This window comes from Oryzias latipes, chromosome 5, assembly GCF_053564925.1.
Source record: "Oryzias latipes strain Hd-rR chromosome 5, Olatipes_Hd-rR_3.1".
Classification (NCBI taxonomy): Eukaryota; Metazoa; Chordata; class Actinopteri; order Beloniformes; family Adrianichthyidae; genus Oryzias; species Oryzias latipes.
Window position 1 is genome coordinate 24080001 of NC_136241.1, and position 25736 is coordinate 24105736.

The 25736-nt window shown below is 41.7% G+C and overlaps 1 protein-coding gene across 3 annotated transcripts in view; it reads left to right on the top strand.

Moving 5' to 3' along the window:
* The window catches only part of dag1 (dystroglycan 1), a 59197-nt gene that overhangs the window by 8115 nt on the left and 25346 nt on the right, over window positions 1–25736 (top strand). For 2 of the 3 annotated variants that reach the window (XM_004069021.5, XM_020703378.3), the window contains exon 2: window positions 23476–24055. In XM_004069021.5, the coding sequence (XP_004069069.1) occupies window positions 23726–24055 (330 nt within the window). In that variant the 5' untranslated portion in view covers window positions 23476–23725. Of the gene's footprint in view, window positions 1–22083; window positions 22429–23475; window positions 24056–25736 lie in introns of those variants that run through there. The other variant, XM_078947519.1, reaches the window with a different exon arrangement.

Sequence of the window (25736 nt, forward strand, 5' to 3'; positions counted from 1 at the left end):
CTCACCACAAAAGAGACGAAGAGCATCGGGGCATGCTAGTGAGGTTACCATGGTGACCAGTCCACTTTGCTGAATGGGGTGGTATTTGTGTGTCTTTGGGGTTGGGGAAGGGTTGTCTTTGGACAAAAAAAAAAAGGAAACATTTAGGTGCAGGACCTGTTGCTAACCTATATATTTGGTAGGAGGAGACCCGTCTGATATGTTAAAACACCCAGAAATGTAAACAATGAAGACAAATCTTACTGGACAGCTGCTGAAGTGGCGTTTGAAGTACAAATAAACTCCAGAGGAACAATGGAGAATTTATGTGGCACCTTGTTGTAGTAAAGCAAAAATAATTTTTAGTTCTGTAAAACAAATGAAAATGTGATGAAGAATGTACATGAATATCAATGAGGCTGTTGGTAGAGAAAAAGCAGCAACTGACAATGCCAGGATGTTGTCCTAAAGGGTTAAAGACAACTCTCAGAGCACTAAGGGTAAACCCCCCACTCTGATGAAAATCATGTTCTTGTGATGATGGAGGCCATGTATAAAAAAGTTAAGCTTAAAATCGCATTTCTGAGCACTTCTGTATGCGAATTGTTGTGAATCAGGAGCAGACCAAAAAATGCAATTCAAATAAGATCATTCAGTTACGTCAAAACTACACTGGGTGGACCACAAACTCCCTCATCCGCTCAAGATCAATTTACCAATCATGAACTTTCTACTGCTTTCAATCTGGACATTATAGCATGTTGTGGAAACCCAGTGACAGTAAATAAGGCAGATTTACTGTCCTAAATTCTGCTTTGGCTCATCATCATAATTCCATGTCATTATTTTTAAAAACTTCCTCTATTCATCCATTAATTATCTGTTACTCATCCAGGGTTTGGGCCACAAAAACGGCAATCTCTACTAAGACTTCTCTCTTTGCCATGTCACCCAGTAGGACATCAAAGTGTCATAGTGCTGCGAGGCCTCCTCCAGATAGAACATGGCCGTAACGCCTCAGTAGAAACGTGTCTGCGTGGTACTCTCGCCAGATGTCTAACCACCTCTACTGGCTTCTCTCCATGTGTTGGAGCAGCAGCTTCACTTTAAATGAATCACAGATGGTTGAGCTTTCTTCTGAGCATTTGCATAGCTTGCAATTGTAATCTTAAATCATTTGGTGAGGTATTGTATCACAACAAGATGCCCAGAGTTGGAGATATTTTAATTTTGCATGTGATGTTGTTCTGACCTTGGCAAACCAGTTTGGCCCCCGACACCAGGCCTGCAGCTTTTCAAACTCTTTAGTCGGAGGCAAATTCAGCAGGTGGAGGAAATGAGAGCTAAGAGAAGCAGACATGTTAAATGTAACAGTCAAACACCAGACGGCCAACTTTCCACCCAGGACACGCCACGTGTGTGAGATTTGTCAATAGGTGAGATTGTTTCTGCTGTGGGTTCAAACACATTTGGAGACACACGCTTGCAGCAGCTGCTGTGTACACACACACACATGTATGGCACATAGCTTCATAGTTTGACACAAAGTGGTGTGAACGAGTCAGCAGGCTCGGTAAACAGCAACACATTCCAACAACTAGAGGAAGAAAACTCCAAACCGCAGACCAACGTCTTCCTGATTCATCTGGACCAGATTCAGACAGTTGATGTAACTTGGCCCAAGTGTTTACCTTTCACTTTAAATACATTATACTGAAATAATTCTGACAGAAAATGACAATCTAGAAAAATCAAAGTACAGAGTCTCATTTTTTTCTGTCTATCTCAATGAATCCAAAAATCTTAAGGAAGAGTTACACATTGGGTTTGGAGCCTTGAGCCTTTTTTTGCATTGCAGTTGTTCAAATGTCAAGGACCCTGCCCAAATCCTTTGGCACAAATTTAATCATAAATATAAAATGTATATTAAAATTCACCACTATTACCTTAACCTATGGTTGAAGCTACATTATATTTGTTGCAAAGTTAGGCTATTATATAATGGATTGAATGGAGATGGTATTCCAGTTGTTACATGGTAAAGTGTGTGGCCTCCACATTATGTGTCAAGCCAGCGTGAAGGAGGAAGCAAAGGAGGATGGGAAAATATTGCATCTTTGCTGCTATAGAATGTTGGCAGAAACTAATACTAGAATTCTCCACTGAATTTGCTGATTGTGTCTTATTGTAAAAACTTTGATAACTTTGTCTCTCATGAAGCTTAGTAAAGATGCAGATCTCAACAGATTTGTTTTAGATTAGGAACATTTTAGGAACTTTTTAAGAAATTAGTTAGGATGAAAATACTTTTATCCAATTTAACAGTGTTTTGTTATGAGATTTGTCACCATTCTTTTTTAGAATTTTTATTTTTGTTTTACAAATGTGTTTATATCATGAACAGTCAGGTTTCTAGCATTCAAAAATTCCTAACCAATAAATCTCATTAGCTTATCTGATGCAAAAAAACAAAAAAAAAATTCAAAATGAAAACGTGTTTGACATGCAGGCAACGATGGATAGAAGAACTTTCATTGGCCTGTTGAACTTGTGTTGAAAAGTGTCACGAGGCAGGACTACTCATCTCCAAAACTACTTGTGGATTCTTTTAATGGAGCAGGATGTTAAGAGTCACCCAGTTATTCACTCACCCATTTATCCCTTTTTATTCATCCACCCACCAATCCACCCACTTACTCATTCATCAAACCACTTATTTCCCCCTCTACCCATTCATCCGTCAATCTATCTTTTGTGATGGGTAGTCTTTTTAGAGCTGCAGTATGCTGCGCCGGATGATTCAGTTCTGTGAGAGTGTGTGGAGGTCATGAAGATATAGTTTTGGGGGGGATTAATGTAGGGATGCAACGAGTTGATTAATAGGAGTGGAGACGAAGGAGCGAAACTAGGTTAATATGAGGAGAGGGATTAAATGCGGTGACTTCAGGCAACAAGTTGAAGGAAACCAGGTGAAGTAGAGGTGGAAAAAGTTTACTGTTCTTCACCGTCCTCTAAATGCCCCCCAGGACCTGAATTTACACCTCTGATTGATTGGGGACAAGTATTATTATTGCTTCAAAGATTTGAATATTGATAATAGTTCATTGATGTTGCATTACCCGACTCACCAAGCATTAGGATGCTGCTATTATCTTTGATTTTTATGCACAGGAAGGTCAATTTTGGTAAATGAAACTACAACGATTACAGCTCAGTCATTGGCTGCTGTGTATCTGAGATCTTGGTGGCGGTTTTTTTTTTGGAAGTGTTTGCCCTTAGTCACATGCACCCATATGTGGGATTGTTGGGTCGTCTGGGTCTGTAGAGGGTCATAGACAGGAGTGCAGGCGTGTCTTGTAGTTCCCTTGAGGCTCATGTGGCTACCTTAAAGGGTTTATACCATGCAAATTCTTTTTTTTTTAGCTTTTAAGTGTATTCTAATGTTTATTCTTCACAAAAAGAAAACCTTAAAGCAGCATTTTGATCTGTTCACGCCTATTTGAGCATTCCACTAAAAAATCTGCGCTCTGAGCACCAGCCCTCCCAAAACACGAAAACGAGTGGGTTCCTTGTGACATCACAAAGTGAGGAACAGCCCCTTCCAGGAAGAGTCTGTGCTGCCATCACTGCCCCCAGGCTAAGTCAAACACCCACTTTCTCTGCGGAGCTAGCAGTATTTGGCAAAAAAAACGTTCATTTTAAATGCACAAGATGCACAATATCTACATACATCTTTCGTGGTCCAGGCACAGACACGTTGCAGAGGCCGGCTTTAGGTTTGACTTAATGAAAAGGGCGGCACCCACACGGAGCAAAGACCGGTGCCTCTGAGTTTGAGTCGTCTTACATCCGGGTTGGAAAAGAGTAACGGAAAGTAACTAATTTGTAATAAAAAATGTGTTCTCTTTTTTGCCAAAGGATATATACATACATGGATATTGTTTGTTTATAAAAGGATTAAGAATGGCATGATATTGGCCCTTTAAGGAATGTAACAAAAACACATGATGGTCACATGTGTGCTAAGTGTATAAAGATGTATTTATAAGGCGTGATGCTGTCATAGGGTGCCCTTACACCACAATCTAATCATTGCTAAGATGTCCGTACTGGCTCCTTACTGACCACAGGTGGGGTGTGCCCGTAAATGTCGCACCGGTAAACTACACTCTGATTATCAAATTTCCATATTTCTAACAGTTAAGCTGCACACAAGGAGCACACACTTATCACTAACTGGTTCTGTGCACAGTGCGCAGGATTTAGGGGGGGGGGTTGAAAGACCGAAAACATCAGTTCGACGTGCCGGCATCTCACCTGCTTCTTAGTTACACACAAGTCTTAGTTACACAACCTTGAGGTTGTGTAACTAAGACTTGTCACTCGCAGCATGCCTGTGGGGAAAAAAGTACACCAACATTTTCGCTATCTGGGCTCACTGAGAGGTCTTCATATTTTGTGTGGACCACTTGTGTGCCTCATGCAGATTTTTCCCATTTTTCACTTGCAAACAGCCCACATCCTCCTGTAAGGGCAGTTGTGACTAAGGCATTAGCTAGTTCTGGTACTTCACTTCCCCTTAAATGTCATACAACTATTTTTCCTCAACACTTTTTCTTTGAATATAGAAAAATGATGGCCAGTTAAACAGTTGTCTGAATAGCTGGTCCTCCACCGCTTTCCATATAAAGAAGACACAACCAAGATAAACAACTTGAGTGCTTTCCACAGGTTATGATTTATTATAATAAAACATGGCTGTAAAAATGACTTTTTTTATGTTTTCACAAATGTCCAGCATGTATTATTGTGGATTCATAAATATGTTGACGGGGTCCAGACTAATCTTAGCCTTCAAGCTGTCTTCAGCACAAATCAAGACAACAGTCATGATTATACAAAGGAGTTTATGGCATTGAAACACCAGAGACCAAATAAATTTGTTTGTTCGGTTTGTGCAAGAAAACATTAACCTCCATCGTCATGAGTGTCTCCCCGCAAAACCTTTAGCGGTTTCTTTTGATTGTCCCAGAAACAATTTCAGATAATAATCGGTACACAAAGGAGAAGGCATAAAAATTCATGGCTTGTGTAGGGCCCCTATAAAGAAAAGCCTTATCGTGTAGTTGTTAGCCCAAATCCCAACTGAAGATATTCCATAACTCTAGATATGAAGTGTAAATATGAAAATATCAAAAGGGGTATAAAAAAAATAATAGTCCCTTAGATGCACATAGAAATAGTCTATTGGAATAACCCTTGCGATGCACGTACAGAGCCAAAATAAAGTAGGGTAGAAGGAAGACCTTATCCTAAACGGCTCAGAGATTTACAAATTAAACTAAGTATGGTCCTGCTTTGAACGGTGACCAAAGGTGCTTGATTTCTCAAAGTGGATGAGCAAAATCTGAGTTCTTATACGCAGACTGACAGGTTAATTGTTACAGAAAGATGCTGTATTTACCTGAGTCTTGGGAAAGATGGGGGATTCATTGGGATGAGGGGAGGGGGCTATCACCGTGCAGCAGGTATGTCGGCCTTAGCCCCGTGAGACGAGGGTTCAGACGTGTTTGTGTGTTCAGACGATCTGTTTGTGTGTCGGTCTGATGTTCTGCTTGCTGGTTTACAAGATGCTAAATGCCGCCGTTTTTCCTGGGCTTGCAGGAAGTCTCCTGACACTCTGAATGTCTTAGCCTCCCCCTCATCTGCCGGTGCAGATTAGCCGAACACTAATCGGCTGCCTTCATGCTAAAGAGCTATATCTCTTTATTTCTTCCCTTGTCTCTTTGCTAATGTTGCTCATTTCGTCGTGTTCTGTCACTTTCCATCTTGTTCTTACTGCTAACCAGGTTTTGATTCATATGAAAAAAAACATTTGCTTCCAGGATCTTTTCAGTAGAAACAAAGTTTGTCACCAAGTGGAAGTGGCCACTATGGTGCCACTTCTTTTAGAAAAGGGCATAAAAGATCTTGAAAAAAATCAAACTTAATCCCTTCCCAACTGAAAAGCTTTGACATCATAACATGTTTGCAGGCTTAGACCAGATTTAGAAGAGTTATTGTGGATCCATAGGTAAAAGAAAGACAGACAGTTTCTTTCTTTTGGTTGTTTACTCTCCTTCCCCCTCTCATACAAACACATTGGTTTTTTTTTTTCTTGGCCAACAGCAGAGCATCATAGCCTTGACACATCCTTTTGTTGCTTCTGAATCAAACCACCTCATGAGTCAGCAGAAAGAAGTCTCTTTCAGTTGGTCGATTTTCCTTGAAGAGGCTTTTTATGCACTTCACACAGAAAAGAGCAGAGCATGAAGTTGAACCTAGGAGCAAAGTAGGAACAGGACGGGAAAAAAAAGAGGTGAATTTCTGCTCTTCCAGTTGTATTTAAGTGTTTTCCTCCTGTCCCCCTTTTTGCTCAAAGTGTTCACACCCACCGGTTCTTTTCTGAACAAATAGGCTTCATGGGATTTCTTTCTGATTGCTGCAGTTTAGCCACTGATGATATCGGTATAAACTTTTATATTCACTTGATGTTCAGGAGGCAAAAAAACCCCAAATCTGATCATTTTCATTCCTGGTGTTTCTTCATGGTATTTCTTCAGTTTCTCATGTTCCTTCCTCCTGAGGTTCCCATCACTTGGTATTTCCACCTCCACCACAACAAGCTTTCTACTTTTCCATGACATCTGCTTTGTTTGTCAATACCATCCTTAAAGGGTGATTCTAAATTGGTGTGAGTGTGTGGGTTTGTCTGTCTCTGTGTGGTTCTGTGGTGGACTGGCAAACTCTCTAGACTGTATTCTCGCCTTTGCCCAACAGTAGCTGGGTAGGCCCCAGCAGCCCAGTGACCCTGATCAAGAATAAGCGAGTATAAAAAATGGACAGATGGATGGAATACTTGGTTTTTATTTTGTGGGGCTCACGTTTTCTAATGAGATGCTACAGTATTGACTCTCTATTGCATCTAAGACAGTTTGCAGTCTAAATATTTTCTCTTGCTGAAGTCATATTTCAAACTTTTTGCTGTCTATGATTTAAACGCCTACAGTTGGCCTTCATGTGTAAAAGTTTGATGCCTTCATGGTCATTGTGAATGCTCATACTGACCGCACTGATAAACCGTATTGAACCATAGTTGCACTATATAGAGTAGTCTTGTTTCGTCATGCTGGCCCTCAATACTTGTGGTTTCTCAGTATAACCACATCCCTAAAACAAACTTCTTTTACTTTTTCATTTTATTACTAGACAGGTTTCTACAATTGAGTGCATTGTAGGTTTTTTTGTTTGTTTCTTTTATTCATGGAAACTAATTTGCGTAAGCCTGGGATTTGGAAGAATTTTAACGGTGGAATTTTGCTATCTAACTTTTTCAACACTTACCGTTGGTCTTCATATGTAAAGGTTTGATGCCGACACGGTCGTCGTGGAGGCTCAATGGTAGCGTAGTGATAAGACACATGGGCAAAAATAGGGATAAATGGCTTTTTATTCAATTGCAATCTGCTGTTGCCAAGATACTGCTGATGTTATCATTCATCTCTACTAAAAATCATTGTATAGCTTTATTTTCCAAATGTGCCATTAAAGATTGTCATGATTCTGTTGACAATGTGGATTAAAAAGACCTTCATTAGGATAAGCCAACAAGATAATGTGGCTTCTGTGCACGGATGTATGACTCACTGGGCTGAATAATCAAAGGAAGCTGTGTGTTTAGGTGTGTGTGTGTGTGTGTGTGTATGTGTGCGTGTGTGTGTATGTGTGTTCACTGACCGTTTGCTTTGCGGCTGCTTGTGTATTTATAACTCTCAGCTGCAGGCCAGATAGGACAGACTCAGAGATGAGAATTGATGACCTGTATCACCGGGGAGGATGGAAGGAGATGCCTATCACTGTGCACACACACAAACACACACACACACACACACACCACCACAATGCTCATTTCCCAAAGCAGAAACGGGTAAAAACTCCCTCTCACCTACATTCATTACCTGTGTATCAATTTAGCTTGTTGCGATATCCAGGTCACTGCAGTGTGTGCATTTATGTTATCAGAACCGTAACTGCACACAGCTGGCCCACATGGAGCCTCTTTATCTTAACAAAGGTGTGTTTGGAAGTAAATGAGAATTCCCAAATTCAGCTGAGAGACTCAGCCGTTGCATATTATGATCGCCAGCGGTGCTGCTGCAGAGAATTATGCAGCATCATCCCACCTCTACAAGCGCCCGGAGAACTAAAGCTCGTGGGAAAGGATTTGTTGGCTTCTATGTAGTTTGAAGTGACTATAACCAAAAGCATCGCCCGACTTACACAACAGCTGCGTGGTTTCATAATAAAGCAGACGAAACACAGAACCTGATCTGGAGTCAAAGAGTCGGATCTAAAAAGAGAAGCTGGTTTGTAAACTCCCACTCTGACACCAACCCTCGTAAAATGACTCACTCTGGAGAAATAAAGCGCTCAGCTTACTCATCTCTCCAAAATAGCTGCCCGAGTCTGTTCATGTGAAGGGAGAAGGTCGTCTAGGTTGTCCAAATTCACGGAGGGATTCTCAAACTCCTAAAGGTTTTGGCAGCTTTGACCCCTCTGTGGCGTTTTAGCCTAAAATTAGCTGCTGGGTTATTTACTGCAGAGGGAAAGTTCAGGCTTCAGATCTGTCTGCACCACAATCTCAACACTTCCACTGAATGTGTGTGTGTGTGTCTTGTGTTACGCAGCTGTCATTTCTAGTCACAGCAGTAACCAGAGCCAGCTGTCTCCCACATGCATCCAAAATCGCGTCAGCAGCTGCTGCCGTCTGTCAGAGCAACTTGGTGGTCCCTGCAGGACTCTCAGACCTCGACCCCCCACACTTGGGACCTTCACTTTGTCTATCTTCAAAATAAAAAATATATATATATATATGTATAAGTGACACAGCCTGTATTTTTAACCAATCCTGCATGTCAGTTCTTCTAAGGGTTTGCTGGCAAAGTGGGAATTGAACTTGTGACATTCTGATCAGGTCAACCGCTCTACCTCTGCACCACAGCATTTTCTACTTTACAGTTCTTAAATGCAGACAATTTCTATCTAAATACATTAAACTTGAGCTTTGCTGTCATGTTATTTGCATAAACTTCAATACATTTTGCAGTTATCCAGAAGGTTCAAACCAGTTGAATCTCTGGTAGTCAGCCTTTTCCATCAGACATTTAGCTCCAGTGTTTATCTTCTGTCCACTACCGTAACTTTTTAACCATTTACACAATGACTTTAATTACTGAAGCAGAGAAAACCATTCTTGCGCTGATAAATGTTGCACAAAGAAGTAATGAAAAGTCCCTTTTCTCCAAGTTATAATCAGTTGATTCACTTTGATTGGGTAATCTGTCAAAGTGAAAGAGCGTATGTTATTTAGGTGTTGCAGGTTATAGCAATATTTAATATTAAACGTTCCACCTGTGCTTGTTTTAATGACTAGTTTTGTGAAACATTTAAAATGAAGACTATTGTAAATGGAATCATTTCTTATGAATCTTGATCAATTTGACTTAGGAATTTCGCTCTGTCTCTCCTAAGGGTTAGACAATAGCTCGGCACGTTGTATAAGCAAAAATCATTTATGAAGAAACAAACAAAACAAGCATCATAATTAAAAAAAATAATTCACAATCTGAAGTGGTGTTAAAAATGGTGGTATTTTTTCTTTTCTTTTTAAAGTTGTCTTATGTTTAGGGTTTGCATAGTCTGGACAAATTTGCCTGAATAGTTATGACAGCAAGAAGAGACTACAGAGTCTCTCCAGTGGTTTGTGTGCATCACATGTGTGCGTGTTCGCTCCGTGTCGTTCGTCCTGTGGAGTTCCAATAAACGGTGACGCTCTCAGGAAGTTGAGTGTCAGCAGTCCAGTGTGGCTGAAGTGGAATCTCTGTCCACACCTCCACTTTTGGGCGAGTCGCTCTTTCGTCTCCGCCTGTGGTTGTGACTCTGTGTGGCTGGTAATTTTTTTCATGTGTGTCGTCTGCAGCAGTTTGCTCTCCTCTAATGAGCCTGCAGAGACGCTCAGAGCATCACACAGAGCTTCACCCTTACAAGCTCCCAACGTTTCTGTGCTTCGGCGTCTCATCAAAGCGAAGGCATGTTAGACTGCAGAAGAAACCCGAATGGCTTTCATTCTCTTTTGTCTTTTGGTTCTGCTTTAAATTAATCCCCTGTTTTTAAGGAAGCCTACCGGGGGGGTTGTAACAGAGGCAGCGAACATGGAGCAGAACAATATTTTGGAGCTGCGGGACGTGGGTGTGTCTCTTTTTATCTCGGTGAAGGTCACATTTTGGTTGGAGCGTGTCCCCGGCGCCACACTCGGAACAACAAAGCGGCGGATATTTGCAGTGTTTGGGTGTCACGCTGGCTGGGTGGCTCAGGATCTTGTTTTTCTGCATGAGGATTATTGCACAGATAAGGATCTTGTTTGTGGTGATAATAAACGACGTCTCGGGCTGCCGATCACGTTGGCAGCATTCAAATCCTCTCTTCTGTACTGTAGTGAGCCGGGAGCTCCTGAAGCGCTGCCTTGCCTGTTGCACACAGGCGTTGGAGGTCCTGCTGCTAGTCATACATTTTAACCCTTGTGCTATCTTAGATGACCTCATCCTTACATTGACGTGTTCTCCCTACCATGACAAAGGTGGATAAAGGTGGAAAGATTTCATGTAATCCATGGACACCAGTGAAGATCACAAATCATTGAAGAAAAAAGGTTCAGCGCACTGTTTAGTGGGTCTAGATCAGCGTTTTTCAACCAGTGTGCCAAGGCACACTAGTGTGCCGTGGGAGATGGTCAAGTGTGCCGTGAGAAATTGCCCTCATTAACTGATCTAAAAACATTTCCCATATCCAGGATTTCAGCTCTCTGTTCATCCAAACAGGCCCTGATAACACTGAGGAGTTAAGAATATAAAAAATCGTAAAATACTTTTTCTTTGCGTTTATTTTATTTTATTAAAGACATTTTGATAAGAATGACAGTACCGCGATTCAGCTGCAGCTTTGGCTGTATTTTGGAAAAGTCCCGCCCCTTTAACTGTCTCCACCAATCATTCTTGGGGGGCTTAATCACATGTCATCAGTCTGACCAATCAGAAGTGGTTAAAGTCTTCACTTCCTTGTCCCGATTTAGTTCGTAAAGTCGCTCAGTTCTAACAAAAATACCAGCTAAAGCTCGTCTTTAGTGGTGTAACTATCCACAGAATCCGGTATCAGACCGTGGAACAAGTGAACAAAACAATGAAGCTCAGAGACGCGATCTCCGGCCGTTTTATGCACTACATCTCCCATGTTGCATTGGGTTGTGAGAGTGACAGCGCACAAGGAGATCTGTTGTTAAACGTCTTGAAACCAATGAACACACTTCAAACTGTTTTTAAATCTTCTAACTTAACTTTTATTGCATCTTTTAGAAAAAAAACAGCTGCAGTTTCCAGCTTTTTCTACCACAATTATCTCAAAAATGCATGTGAGATTGTGGAGGGGCTGTAGATCATTACAGACTATGAGTTCCATCTTGTTTTTTTTTAATTTTTGGATGCTGGTGTGCCGCGGGATTTTTTTTAAGGTTAAAGTGTGCCGTGGCTCAGAAAAGGTTGAAAAACACTGATCTAGATGACCCAGCCCCCTATGGTAAAGTGCCTAGGATAGCCCAAGGGTTAAGCTACATGGCACATTTAGCCCATGGTGTTTACACTGGACAAGCAGGCTTCTTCTTTTTTTTTTTTTTGCAACTCTTTACTGGCTCATGTCTGCCACCTGCTGTTGGAAGAGGCTTGGTGTGAAATGTCAAAGCAGTTTAAATCTTACCCCAGGCCTTTTCTATCACAGCTCTATTCTGATATCTGAAAGACTTGGTGTCCTAAAAATCTGTCTGGACACAAATCGCAACTTTTAATTTTTCCTCGATGATGAATTTTTAAATTGTTGGCACCTCCGTAAATATGAAGGGACGCCACTCATATTCATTAATTCATTAATCTTCTAAAGCCGTTTTGTCCCTTTCGGGGTCACGGGGCTGTCGGAGCCTATCCCGGCCACTTATGGGTGAAGGCAGGGGACATCCTGGACAGGTCGCCAGTCTGTCGCAGGGCACGCCACTCTTATGTCACTACCAAATCTCCCTGATTGGTCAAAGTTCGAAGTGGTTTAACTATCAACAAACGTTTCTAAGGCCGCACATTGTGTACATAGAGCTCAATGAGAGAGTTTTGAACACGGAAGCCCGAAAAGCACATTGACACACGTTTGATAATAATTATGTATTGGATTTTTCTGCGCTTTTCCAGACGCTCAAAGTGTTTACAATGTCTATCCATTATTTATTCACTACTCATTTATACTTGGTGATGGTACACTACTGATGTAGCCACAGCTGCCCTGGGGCAGACTCACAGAGGCGTGGCTGCCAGTACACGGCTACAACCCCTCTGACCATCACCAAGACATTCATACGCAGTGTCTTGCCCAAGGAGCGGAGATCGTACTGCCAACCATTTGATCGTTGCCTGAGCCACTCCCCCCCCATAGAGTTTACATAGACCTTTCATTGGAAGTGGTCGCTTCCATGCTCGTTGCTGATGGCGTTGTGAACGTAGCTTCACAATGATTTCCAGCTTGAACGACTTTCCAAGAATGCTTGGAAATTTCCACACGAGCCCATACATTTCTCATACTCCTGGATCCGGTGTCTCGTGCATATTCATCAACATCTGTGCCTCAAAGCCTCTGGCACGGATGGACATCTGCACATCCCGGGGTGATGAGGCGGCCTGATGTGTGCTTTTAGTTTCAGGATGGATCATATTCACATCCAAAGCTCCTGGAGCGGAGCGTGGGGTGATGTTCAGTGTCTGCCTCTGAACTCTTTCTTTTGGGAGCCGGGTTTACATCTGCTTCCAGATGTGCGTCACACCCAGACCTTCAGACAGCGCTCCCTCAAAGCTGCTGTGACAGAGGAGTGGCGGGAGTCTCCCAGCAAGGCCTGTTTTCCCCCTCAGTCGGGGTTCTTGTTCTTTCTTCTTGTTTTCTCCAAATTCTGTGTTTGTTCCAATAATTGAGAGTTCCTGTTCCCGTAGCTCATTTCTGCCCCCTCATTGCACAAACAATTTGGTGTTTTTCTTTATTTGAAACTTTCAAGGATCAACCAAAGGACAGTTTTTGCAACTTCAAAGTGCCAGAAAAAATTATTTCAAAAATACTTGAAAAATATCAAAAATTATTTTTATTATTTCTTGCCCCCATTTTATAACAGGGAATTTATATTTTCTTTTTTAGTTAGATATATTAACATTTACTGCCAATAAAATATCGTTTTTGGTCTCAATCAAGACTAAAAGAAAAAGCCAACTACATTCACGAGTGAATAACTTAGTATTTAACATAGCATAAGAGTCCAAATAAATGCATAAGTCCATTAAAAAATGAAATGTTAAGTTACGCGAGGGACATCATAAATGTGTGATGAAATCTCACCCACTAACTTGACAAAGAACACAAACGGGGAAAATTCACCTCCTCAACAAAGGAATCTGAATCCATGGATTGGATCTTATGCCTACCGGCTTGACACTCAGCGTTAAGGCTTGGATTTGGGAGGTTAAACTCTTTATTAAACCGCTTAAATCCTCCGGCTGGCGGCTGCGTCGCACACTTAAGAACGCACGCAGCTTGTACAGACATCTTCTCAGAATATTATATATTGCCCAGTTATAATTGAGACTGCAGACACTTTGTCACCTTTCCGGTAACCATGAAGCCTGATACCCATGAAGAACGCGGGGCAGGAGGCTCCGTCTTTATTTATACAGACACGTAACTTTGCGCTGCACAAAATAGTTCCCAAAGAAAACATGTAGTTATATTCATTGCACTGTAACAGAGCGTGTTCATGTTTGGCGTTACAGAGTGAAGGAGAACAGTAATAAAAGGTTTCCCCCAGAATAACAGTGATTGATTCTTTATTAAACCGCTTAAATCCTCCGGCTGGCGGCTGCGTCACGCACTTAAGAACGCACGCAGCTTGTAATGGAAATTAATAATTAGAATTCAGTAAATTTTTCGTATTTCATTCCGAGACAAAATCTTCTGTTGTAGAATGAAGATGTGTGCTGCTGAAACCGCATGCGTGTGTAAGAGGGAGCGCGTGCAGCGCAAGAGGGAGTGAGAGGCGTGTGCAGGGAGTGAAGGAGAACAGTGATTAAAGGTTTTCCCCAGAAGCCCCTGAAGTCTGAACACAGGACTAGCAGAAAAAGTAAATTGTCAGCAAAGATCACCATATGCAGAACTTTAAAAAAAAAAAAAAAAAACTGCGGTTATCGTCACACCCCTAGCTGCAAGTGTTTTCACTTTCATTTGTACAGTCTAAGGAAAACTTTTTTGTCAAACTTCCATTCGGCCATTGTACCCATTGACTAAATATGAACATTTGTAAGCGTAAGTTCATCAATTACATCCTTTGACTTTATATGAGAATTGGACAGAGTGACCCGTCCCCTCTCATGTCCCAAACAGGATGTACCCACTGGCTCCAAGAAGCCAAAATCCAATAGATTTGGATTGAGAAAAATAAACAGCTATTACTCAGGGATTATATTTGTCAGAATAACAATTTTTGCTCTACTACCTTTTTTTCTGTAGTTCAAGTTATTCAGTTAGCTAATCAGATGTCTCAATATTAGTATACGGTTCCTGCTGGCCCCCATGTTGAACGTTTGAAACTTTTGATTGACAGATTCTCCTAAATCTCCTTTCAAGTGATAGCGGTGTGTATTACCAACAAGCTCACCCCAGATTGGTTAGAGGGGTTGCCATAGAAACATAGACTCAAACCAACTCGGACCAATCACTGCTTCCTGATGAAGTCTGGCTCCACCATGGCTGTGCCCCTATTGTTTAAAAAAAGTATTGAATTGACTACATTGACATCTCTTATCCAAACAATAATTAGACCACCTTAATCTCTGTTAGGCCCACAGGAATGCTGGAGCCTATCCCAATTACTCTTGGGCAAAAGCGGGGAACACCCTGGAACATTTGCCAGTCTATTGCAGGACTGGTAAAACTTGTCAACAGAATTTTCTTATTTCTTTGCAACGTCACAATTTTCCTTTTATTCAGTTTAACATCAATACTGAGTGAGTATTGTTGTGTATTTATTTCTCTGAAATATTGTGTTCTTTGTGTCATAGCTTCTACACCCAAAGAATAGGATTATTGTTAAAAAGAACCCCACAAGCTGATTATACCCAAATGCAGTCTGTCACACATGTATGAAGTTATCCTGCTTAAACTTTATGTTCGGGGATTGAAGTGTTCTGTTAGGATGAGAAAAAACTCTGGCTTTACTTTGTTGGCATTTTCTCTTTTGTGTCTGCTTCATTATAAATAACTGGGAGGATTTCCAGGCTGTGCTTGTTCACTGTTGGCGTGGCACACTGCCTCTCTCCTCGTTGCCTTATGCTCACACATATGGTCCCTCGCTTTCCTTTTTGCAAGCTAACTGTGTGGCAGCCGCAGACTGGAAAATGTGTTTGCACGCTGATTGATTGCATTTCTGGGTGTGGATTGCATTTTTCTTTCGATGAGAGTCTTGTTGCAACTGCAGCCAAGCTAATTACCAAAGTAATTATGAGAGGGAATGCAGATTAATTTGAATTCATTTCACAGCGGATTTTCGAGGAAGCGCAGATTGTTGTATCTCAGAGGTCACAGCTTTGAAATGCAGCCCTAAATAACCAATAATGAGGTTTGAAGGACCGTGAAGATGCACATCCTTTCTGTGAGGCCGCCTTGCACATAAAAACAATGCAGACTTCCGTCTTAACAGCCCAGGAATAAATGTGTTTGCACATTGTGTAGCAAGCTGCATCACAAAGCCAGACAAAAACTCTAAATGTGGTTCATTTGTGTACTAAGCATCTATAAATCACATTGTGAAAGTAAAAATGGATTTGTTGTGCTGAAAATGTGGAAAGACCATCAGCAGCCACCTGAAAAAGATGAGCATTTTTGAGAAAACCTCCTCATCTTGCTCTCTTGCTCCGTCCATCCTGTGGCTGTCGTCCTGCCAATAATAGAGGCATCAGCTGGGACTTATGGGGGGCGAGGGTGGGGGAGGGCAGAAAGTAGACCAAGTTGGAATGATGATGAGCAGAGTCAAGGACACTCTGGAAGCAGACGCCTTCAGAGCTGATGTTGTGGAGACGTCTGTCTGCTAGGTTAGCTGCCATGCGGGAATGCCGTCACTTTAATTGGTCCCAGAGTGGCGTTTCCGTGACCTGATTGGTTTCTGAGGAGAATTCCTCAGACAGAGAACCTCACAGGTTCAGACTGGAACTTTCACAGAAAAATGTCTGTCACTGCTCTCTGCTTTGAGTAGTTGTTTTATAGAGATGCAATTGATGATTGTTTCATTGTTCAATTGTGTATTGGGTATTTTTGTAGCTAATTTTTAACTGTAGCCTTCATGTAGCCTGTATGCTACTAGTAGTGCGAACCGGGTTTTCACAGGCAAGATTATATCAAGTAAATTCAATTTTGCAGTAATTGCAAAACTTTTTTTTTTTTCTGAATTAGTTCAAAGATTTATTTTAGATAGATTTGATAGATTTGAGGCTTCCGACTCATATTTTCACATTAGAGCCAACTCATACCGGCTGCTTTGTTTCGTCCACTTGTTCAAAGATGCACTTTTACCATTGACTGTATCTGAGAACTGGACTGACCCCTCCAACCTCACTTTCCAAACACCTGCTGGCTGCAAGAAGCTAAAACCCCATAGACTTCTATTGAGAAATAAACATACTCAGTCATTCAATTGGTCAGAATAACCATTCTCTGCTACTTTTTTTAGAATGTTCTTGATAACCATATTTTTTGTTATTCATTTTTTTTTTTCTGTGGTGAAAGTTACTGAAGTCACAAGCCTCAGTGAAATTATCTGGTCTCATGTCGAACATTTGCTTGACAGATTCTCCCGTGCTTGCTTTCACGTTGTAGGGGTGTAGACTTGCAACAAGCTACCCTCTGATTGGCAAGAGTGGTTTCCATTCACTTCTGGCGCCAACATGGCAACATCCATATTGTAAAAGAAAAAAAACAGCTACTGAATTGAAGTTGGAAAAGCCATTTTTTAGTCCATTTCCCATCTATAGTTTTACATGAAAGGTCCAGTTTGAACATAGATTGCATTTAAAAATGGGAAAACTTGGGCTTTAAAAGTCCAAAACTTTTAAAATTTTAAAATCGAAAAATGTTTGAGACTTTATTTTGGAGTTTTATTTTTTGCATCTTTTGTAAGTCTGACTCCATCACAGCCTTTTGTGAGCGCTAAATTTAAGCTTGAGGATTGAGTTACCAGTTGTGTACCAGCTAAAAGTATTGACTGGTGATGTTGAAAGACATTGTATCTGACAGATTAGGGGGGGTGTCAGCAGCAGCCATTATGAAGGAAACTGAACAGTGAAAGCAGCTGTCCAACAGTAAACACTTTTCCATTCTGTCGTGCAAATGATGACACTTCCTCTTACCCCCTTCCCTCTGCCCTTTTTTCCCCAGCAGAGGAGCCTCAGTGAGGGCTGGTATATATATAACAACAACCTGATGGAGGAGCTGCAGGGGAGCTGGTGTCATGTCCGGATATTTATATTGATCTCCCAGCAGCAGCTCCTGCTCAGACCTAAATATACTTTCTAAATTTTGCATGCGGTCAGTGGTGATGTTGGATCTAGTGTACAACCCGAATGGATTCCTTCTCTGGTGTTCTGGTCCTCATCACAACATTTGGATGTACTATTAAAACCATAAATGATTAGCTTGTTCATGACTACTTGCTGCACTGAGGAAAATGCTACATTTGTTGATAATTAGTTCTTTATATTTCAGGTATACCATGTTTAAAGTGTGTGGATCAAATTTGAGACAGTAGCTAAATAACACTCATGGCAATGTATTTTTTAGCTTAAACTAAGATTGTTATGAGCAAAAACTGACCAAATCACACAACGGATCGTAATTGATATAGGGATGGGGGATATATCAGAGCCAGTATCAGTATTGGATGATATTTGCACAATTTGAGTTTATCTGTATTGGTCCGATATTAAAAAATCTACTGATATTCTTCTGACTTTTTACAGCAACACTTTATTTTTGAATTGTATACGTGTTCCTATCAGATTGGGAGGCTTTTGTTTACAGTCATAGTCAGTAATTGACTGTTTTCAGGTAAATGTAATTTTTGATAAAGATACGTGTTGATCCTAATAGATCCCTGGCAATGGGGAGCTTATGGTTTACAGTTATGTCCAATATTCAACAAATGGTCTGAATGCTTTCAGATATATTTATACGAACGTTTTAAAGTTATACTCATTCCTATGAGATGCTTTGCTGTATGTTTAAAAAGTTCAAGTACAATGAGATTGTCCAGTATAAGAAAATGTCAGAATCTCTAAGAGAAGAAACAAAAAGGAAATCTAAATTTTGTTACTGTAGACACTTTAGTATCGGTATCTGCAAATATCAGCTATCGGCCAAAGTTGCAGGGGAAATATCGGTTATCGGTATCATCTGGAAAGAATTATATTGGCCCGTGCCTAAATTGATAGGTACTATCTATATTTCACAAAGATATTCCAAATATTTTTTGTGGACTTCATCAATCAGTGATGAAAGTCTTCCGGGAATTCCCGGAAATCCGGGTTTTTGAGCAAACCGAACGTACTTTCCGGGAAATAAAGACCTGATCTCTACGGACAAATCGCTTTCCAGATTAAAAAATGGTCTGAAATCAGCTAATTTTAGCTTTATTTTCTATATTTCTCCGCAGATCGCTTCCTCTATGGTCGTGGCCATCTCTCGTCTTCCCGGCCTAATTGACCAATGACGGGACGTTTTAGTTGCTTTCGGATGCGTCGACGGGTCTGATTGGCTCTGTCTGCACCACGTGGTCAGCGTGACTCGCTTCCCTAGAGAACAAAACTAGCGGACCCACGCTAAACTTTCACAAACACATCTGAAGAGTTTGCGATCAAATTTGTGTTAAAATAATGGCAGGCATCGTCATTATTGAGCGTGGTCACGACCTCAGTTGTGAGAAGACGATAAAAAACAAATTGAAGTGGTCTTGGCTGGAAAAAAAAGATTTTTAAGGTAGTGTAGGTCAAATACTTTTTTGTGTAAAATAATCTCAAAACCACATTTTGAAAAAATTCAATTTTATGTTTTGAGTTTCAGTTTTTATTTTGAATACATTTCTCTATCTAATTTATTTGTATTCCCTAATTACCATGATTTAGTTCAGTATAGTTGACATTAATTATAAGTATTTGATGGTTTGGACCCGCACTCCCTTAAAAAATAATGTTTACAATGTTTAGTTTAGTTTGTATGTTTGTTTTGATATTTCCCAGATTACTTAGTATTGGTGTTAAAGAATTGATGTATTATGTTATAGAATTATAGTTTAAAGCAGATCCCATATTTTGATGTAGTTATAGTTTGAGAAAACAGTGCAAGTGGATGTTGTACATCAGTCATTTCTAAAGCAGAAATAATGTATAAATAACTGAGGTATTTTCATAGAATATCATAGTTACTGGTGTTCTTTTTGCCATTTGGGGCTTTGATGTTACTATATTTTAGCAATTGTATGTTTTGCAGCTTTAAGGAAAAGCGTAGATTGTAGGATTGTGTTACTTTGAGCAATTTTCCAAATTCTTTTTTAGGACCAGCAAGTCCTTAATGGAGAGTCAAACTAGGGGTTTGAATGACAAATCATGATGCTCCAATTAGTCTTAGTTTCTTGATAAAGAAGTGAATAACTAGCTGCCAGAATGCACCAGAATGCATCTAAGACCACGTATTTTTCCAAAATTTCGCTCTGTGCCCGCCATATCGCTCAAAGAAAAGTTCAGGGATTTTTTCCTTGCCTGACTTTCATCACTGATCAATGGGTTTAAAAGACATATGTTCATTTAAAAAAATACATTTTCTAGCAATTCTTTGATGTCGTTGGCTTTTACAAGTTTAAATGGTAAATAAAAATAGATTTGAAGATCGGTTTAAGAGTTGGGCGACCAGCAAATGACGTTAAAGTACATACATATGACAGTTATTCATTAGTTCCTAGAGTCAGCAGAACCTAGACTTAGATAACAGGGAAATGCTGACAAATGAAGGGATGGAGGGAAAAGTGTTGCTTTTGCAGCAGCAGAACCAGCAGCTGGCTAAAACCGCTGTGTTTAGCTGCAGGCCTCCCGGTGCCAGCTGCAGCAGGTGGGAAGCGTCTCCTGACAGATGCAGTACCGCAGACAAACACAGAAAAGAAGACGACGACGAGGTCTTCTCATAAGGCTCTGGAGAGACATGCTTCAGTTCACTTCTTTGTCTGTTTTCTGCCTAAGAACATTACATGATGACGAACTCAAACAAGGATGGAAATTTTTAGATGTTTTAGCATACTAATATAATTAAATATAATGTTTTTTTTATTTAGTGATCTAGAATCTGATAGCTCCACCTTCTGCCTGCAGCTTCTTGATTTGTCTTAGCTGTAATAGTCATTGTGGTGAGAGGGACAAAGGAGCCACACCCTTTACAACTTTTCAAGACAACTGATGGCAACATTAGACTTTGGAGTATTTGTGCTGGAGTTAGCAAAATTCTCCAAAAATGTCCACACAAAAAAAAAATCTGAAATTGCTACTAGTCATAGATTTGAACAGGAGTCTCTGTGGGACACAAAATAAAGCAACAGTGTGAGTTTTGGCAATCCTTCTGTTTATTTTCAGCCTGGTGTGTGTACATGTCAACGGCTTTGGTGTCTGTGGCGCTGTGTCCGATTTAAACCTTTATTGATACTGCCAACAGACGATTTACGAATGGTTAAACGCAGGCGATTGGAAGCAGAAAGAACCCAAAAAAAACGTTTCAATATTAGTCATGTGTGGCGTTGGTTTAAACCAGTCATGTAGAAAGTGGTTCTGGTGCACCGTGGAGATCACAGGAGCTGTTTGCTTCTGCTTAACATTCTGGAAGGTTTTCTAGAGTGTTTTGCATTGTTCCTGAAGGTTGACCCTTTAACACCAAAGATATTGCCAGTGACACCTACAGTAAATAGCGCCCACTTTTTGACTACTCTGGGACAATTAATCAAAAATGTATCAACATCGCAATATCAGCTTGTGCAATACGTGTTTCGCAAAAGACGGTGCATACCAAGAGACCATTATGTTTCTTAACCCTTGTGCTATCTTAGATGACCCCATCCTTACATTGACGTGTTCTCCCTGCCATGACAAAGGTGGATAAAGGTGGAAAGATTTCATGTAATCCATGGACACCAGTGAAGATCACAAATCATTGAAGACAAAAGTTTCAGAGCACTGTCTAGTGGGTCTAGATGACCCAACTCCCAATGGTAAAGTGCCTAGGATAGCACAAGGGTTACAAGCCCAACTGTACACCACCTACCTTGTTCTTAATTGTTGTCCATATTCGTTTTGACCAGTACTAACAGAAAGGTAAATAATTGCTCTTTGTTGTGTTTATGCCGACACACAAGTTTTTACCCGTCTCCCGTTTGTTCATATATCTCCAGTCAAACCGCCATTGGTGACTTATACCGCACGTCGCAACTTTCCGACCGTTCACACGATCTACATGAATTAGCTGATTCTCAAAAGGAAAAAGCTGCTTTTTATATCGGCTTTGCACCGTTATGCAACACATTACAAACGAAAAGTGTTGCATAACGGCGTAAAGCCGCTTTTGTCCGTGACAGAATCAGCCAATTTCCGTGGATTGGTAAGCACTTCTTTACTGTAATGTGTTGCACTTTGGGGCTGCTTTTCTCCGCTTCAGAGTCTGCTGGAGAAACGTGAATTGAAGAGGTACGGTAGTCGAAAGAATGTCAGCAATGTTTTAAATGATGAGGAGCCTCAGGAAGATCCAGAACATAGAGATAACAATTGTTGCTCCTTGAAGGTATCTCCATGGTAACCAGCAAGCTAGCTTTAGTTGAAAAGAAAAAAACACTGTCGATGCTATCGTTAACTTCAACTGAACAGTAATCCTTTAGCTGTTGAAGGATGACACCTGAGCCGAACACACTCTGCCTCAGTGAGCCATCTTTGATGTGTTTAGACCAATCACAGGGCATATCTACAGGACAGAGGCCTCCAGACTGCACCTGCTCCATGTTTTTTCCCAGTCCCGAATGTCCTTGCCCCCTCCCTCGGGTGGAGTAGGTGTTAGAAGATCTCCTTGTCTGTGTCTTCTTACCTCTCCTTCTGCACGCATTCTTCATTCTGCGCTGACAGCCCTCCTTTATGGCTCCTTTCATAGCGATACTCCCCCACCATTGGCGGCTCTATTGTCACGCACTGAAAAGGACGGCTGCGTTTTTGATAGGTGAGTGAGTGCCTGGAGAGAGAAAAAAAAAAAAAACGATAATGGCCTTGAAGGGATTTTTTTTTTTTTTTTTTTTTTTTAAGGGGGACATCGGAGAAAGGGAAGGTGGGGTGTATCCGAAATGTCTGCTAGGGAGAAAAAAAACGAAGAAAAAAAAACAAGTTAAGACAAAAGCTTGAGAAAATTTGAAACAAAGATAAGCAATAAAAGAGTGTTAAAAGGGATGACAGATTAAACAACAGAGAGAAAGCAATAAGGGGAAATGGAGAGGAGTGGAAGGGGGGCTGTGCCGCTGGCAGTGCAGCTGAAGGTATCCAAGATGAAAGAACCGCTACTCATCTGTCTTTTAGGAGGTTAAAACTTCGTTCCAGTTTGTGGAGAATTGAAAACTTCCCCCAAATGAGATTAAATTCTGACTTTGACTCGAAGAATACGATGGCAACACCAGAAAAAAACATGTTTATCCTGAAGGTGGCGCTCAGGTCAGAGCAACAGGAGAGGCTTTCTTCTCCGGTCAAAGGCTACCTGGGAGTCCTGCAGGGTTTTCACTTTCTCTGACAGGGCAAAATGGAATCACGGCAGGGGGGGAAGGGGGGGTCCTCGTTCCCCTCTTTCTTTTTCCTTCTCACTGTTTTCTGCTTCCTTTCAGCCTCTGTTCTCTGGCGCTGAAGCCCCCCAGGGATCCTCTCCTCAATGAAAGAGCTGTACGAATAACAAACCCTGAGTTCAGGCCTGCACATACACACTCGAGTCTGCCCCCCCTCTGCACGCACACACACACACATACACACACACACACACAGGAGGCATACATTTATTAGAGCTTTGACTGCTTCGCCATTGTAAGCTAATCCACAGTCCCACCGTGAGTCACCTTCACCTCCCTTCGTTCATCTCTCCTTCCCATCAAGCCTCCACTGCTCCTCGACTCGAGTCTGACCTGTTAGAATACTCCCCAGCACTGACCACTTGCTTCTATCACAGGTATTGATTTCTGATTAAGAGCACCCCCTCCTCATCTCTGTTCTCCTTCCTGTCTCCTTACAGATCGCCGAGGCGCTCAGCATGATGGGACTTCTAAAGCTCTAAAGGGACGAGAAGAAAGCCGAAAGGACAGGACAAAAGAATAGGGGCGCGGCGCTGCACACAGAGGCGCCGGGCGAGGAGAGCGTGGGACACTTAAAAGAAGGGATTTGCTCTATCTGTCGGGGGTGCATGCCCCCGCTCGGGAACCCCTCCCTTCCACTTGGACATCCTCTTTTTTTCCCATCAGTGACAGGCGGACAAAAGGCCAAGAATGTGCAATAAGGAGCGGCAGAGGTTAAGCTGCGGCCTCCACCTGACACCATCCCGGACTAGAGCCTTGGTGCTGGGTTTGGTTCTCGCTGCAGCGGGTTGGCTCCCCCCGCTGGCCTGCGCTCAGGTTGAGATCGACGTGCTGGGTGGGAATGGGCTGGAGGCCTCCATGAGCTCCTCGCTGCTCAGCGGCTTTCAGGAAGAGACGGAAAGTCTCCAGTCATTGAAGGCGCCGACGGCCTTCCCAGACTCCTCTGCAATGGTGGGACGGATTTTCCAGCTCAAGATGCCAAACAAGGTGGAGGATTCTTACATGGGGGAGATAGTGCAGGTGAGTCCCAGAGGTTTCTCCTTAAAAATACTTGGATTTGTCTCTCCTCTTGTCATTGACCCGTCTAAACGAATCAGGGCAGAGATACTCTTGACCAACCAATGCAGTGAGACAAAATCCTCTCTTTGGGGAGCTCTGGTTTGTAAAATGATAAAAGACCTTACCAGATGTTCTCACTGCTCTTGAACACATGTTTCAGTGTTTGCAGAACCCCCCCCCCCCCCCCCCCCCCCCCTTTATGTTAATGTCTGAGATACGGACAGAAAAGGAACCAGACTTAATAAACCCAACACATTGTTTGGATTAAGCCCTCACGTCGTCTGCAGATAATGTTCGTAGGAGGATGTGGCTGATGGCTTCCTGCCCAGGAAATCCAGAATTGCCTGCAATGCAGCTATAATCTGGTCTCACAGGTGTGCCAGGAGGCCTATCATGATTTCATCCGGTCTATTTGCATTGGTTTTTCCCATTGCATGTATTGTGGCTTTTTTTTAAAAATGGTATACGGAAATTGTGGAGAAGATGTGTAGAAAACCATGCTGACTGCTGCACCAACAGAGAAACAGTGTGATGGTGAAGGGCGGCGTTTCCACCGCTGGAAAAACGAGGACGGAGTCTCTGTTTAGATAGAAGTTGTGCAATCAATTTGAATTCAAAATATCCACAGTCTGGAACCAAATTTTAGTCTCCGGATGGTAGTACACTTTTGGGGACCATCTCCAGAATATGAGTATGGAGAGACTCGGGTTGACCCGTACAGGTGGTGTGAGTTTTTGGCTTGTCTGGGGCCATGGAGGGACGTAAACATGAGTGACATGAATTGTAAGTACAGGTGATGCTGTCTTATGGTACCCAAACACTTTAGTTAGTATTATGGTCCACGTTACGTACACATGTGCCTATTGAATGCCAACACAAACTACATTAACTGTCTATTGATAACCGGGGGGTTCGAAAAAAATGAAAAATCCATACGATGTGCCTGCATTTTACCTACTTTACCCTTACTTACCTGTGGGTGTTTAAGTGTTCACTACGACCCAATGCCTGCACCATGCCCACTGGAAAAAAATTACTCAAGAAGATTTTCACTCTACGGGCTCCCCGTAGGGTAAGCCCGTAGACTATTTAATCCTTACGTTTTGTGCGTTCCACCTGTGCGATCCATACAGGTATGCCCATTTTTCGCTGGACTAGCTAAGGCATGCTTTTCATATTGATCAACAAAACCACGATGGCTAACTTGTGACATCACCAGTTTGGTGACCAGCATGAGTAGGAGGAGCGAGGCCATTGTGGTAGAGGCTGATCAATTAGCAATCATCCAGTCCACCAACAGCCAGTTTTTACCTTCTTTTTTTGTTCATTTAAACATGACAGAAGCAGCAAACTAGACAGGTTTATCAGGTCATCTAAAGCCACATTTGTTCCACTTTCTTAACATCTACTTCCTCTATGGTTTTTAACCCTTTAACACCTGAGATTTTGCCGGCAGCACCAAAACAACTCATTGTCCTTAACAGACTGTAAATCTTTGACCGTTTGCGCAATCAAGGTGAATCAACTGATTCTGACATGAAGGAAAGTGGCTTTGTTATGCAACACTTCTGACAAACTTCAAGTGCTACACAATGGCTTCTTTTCTCTGCTTAAGAATCCGCTGGTATTGTGTTAATTGCGT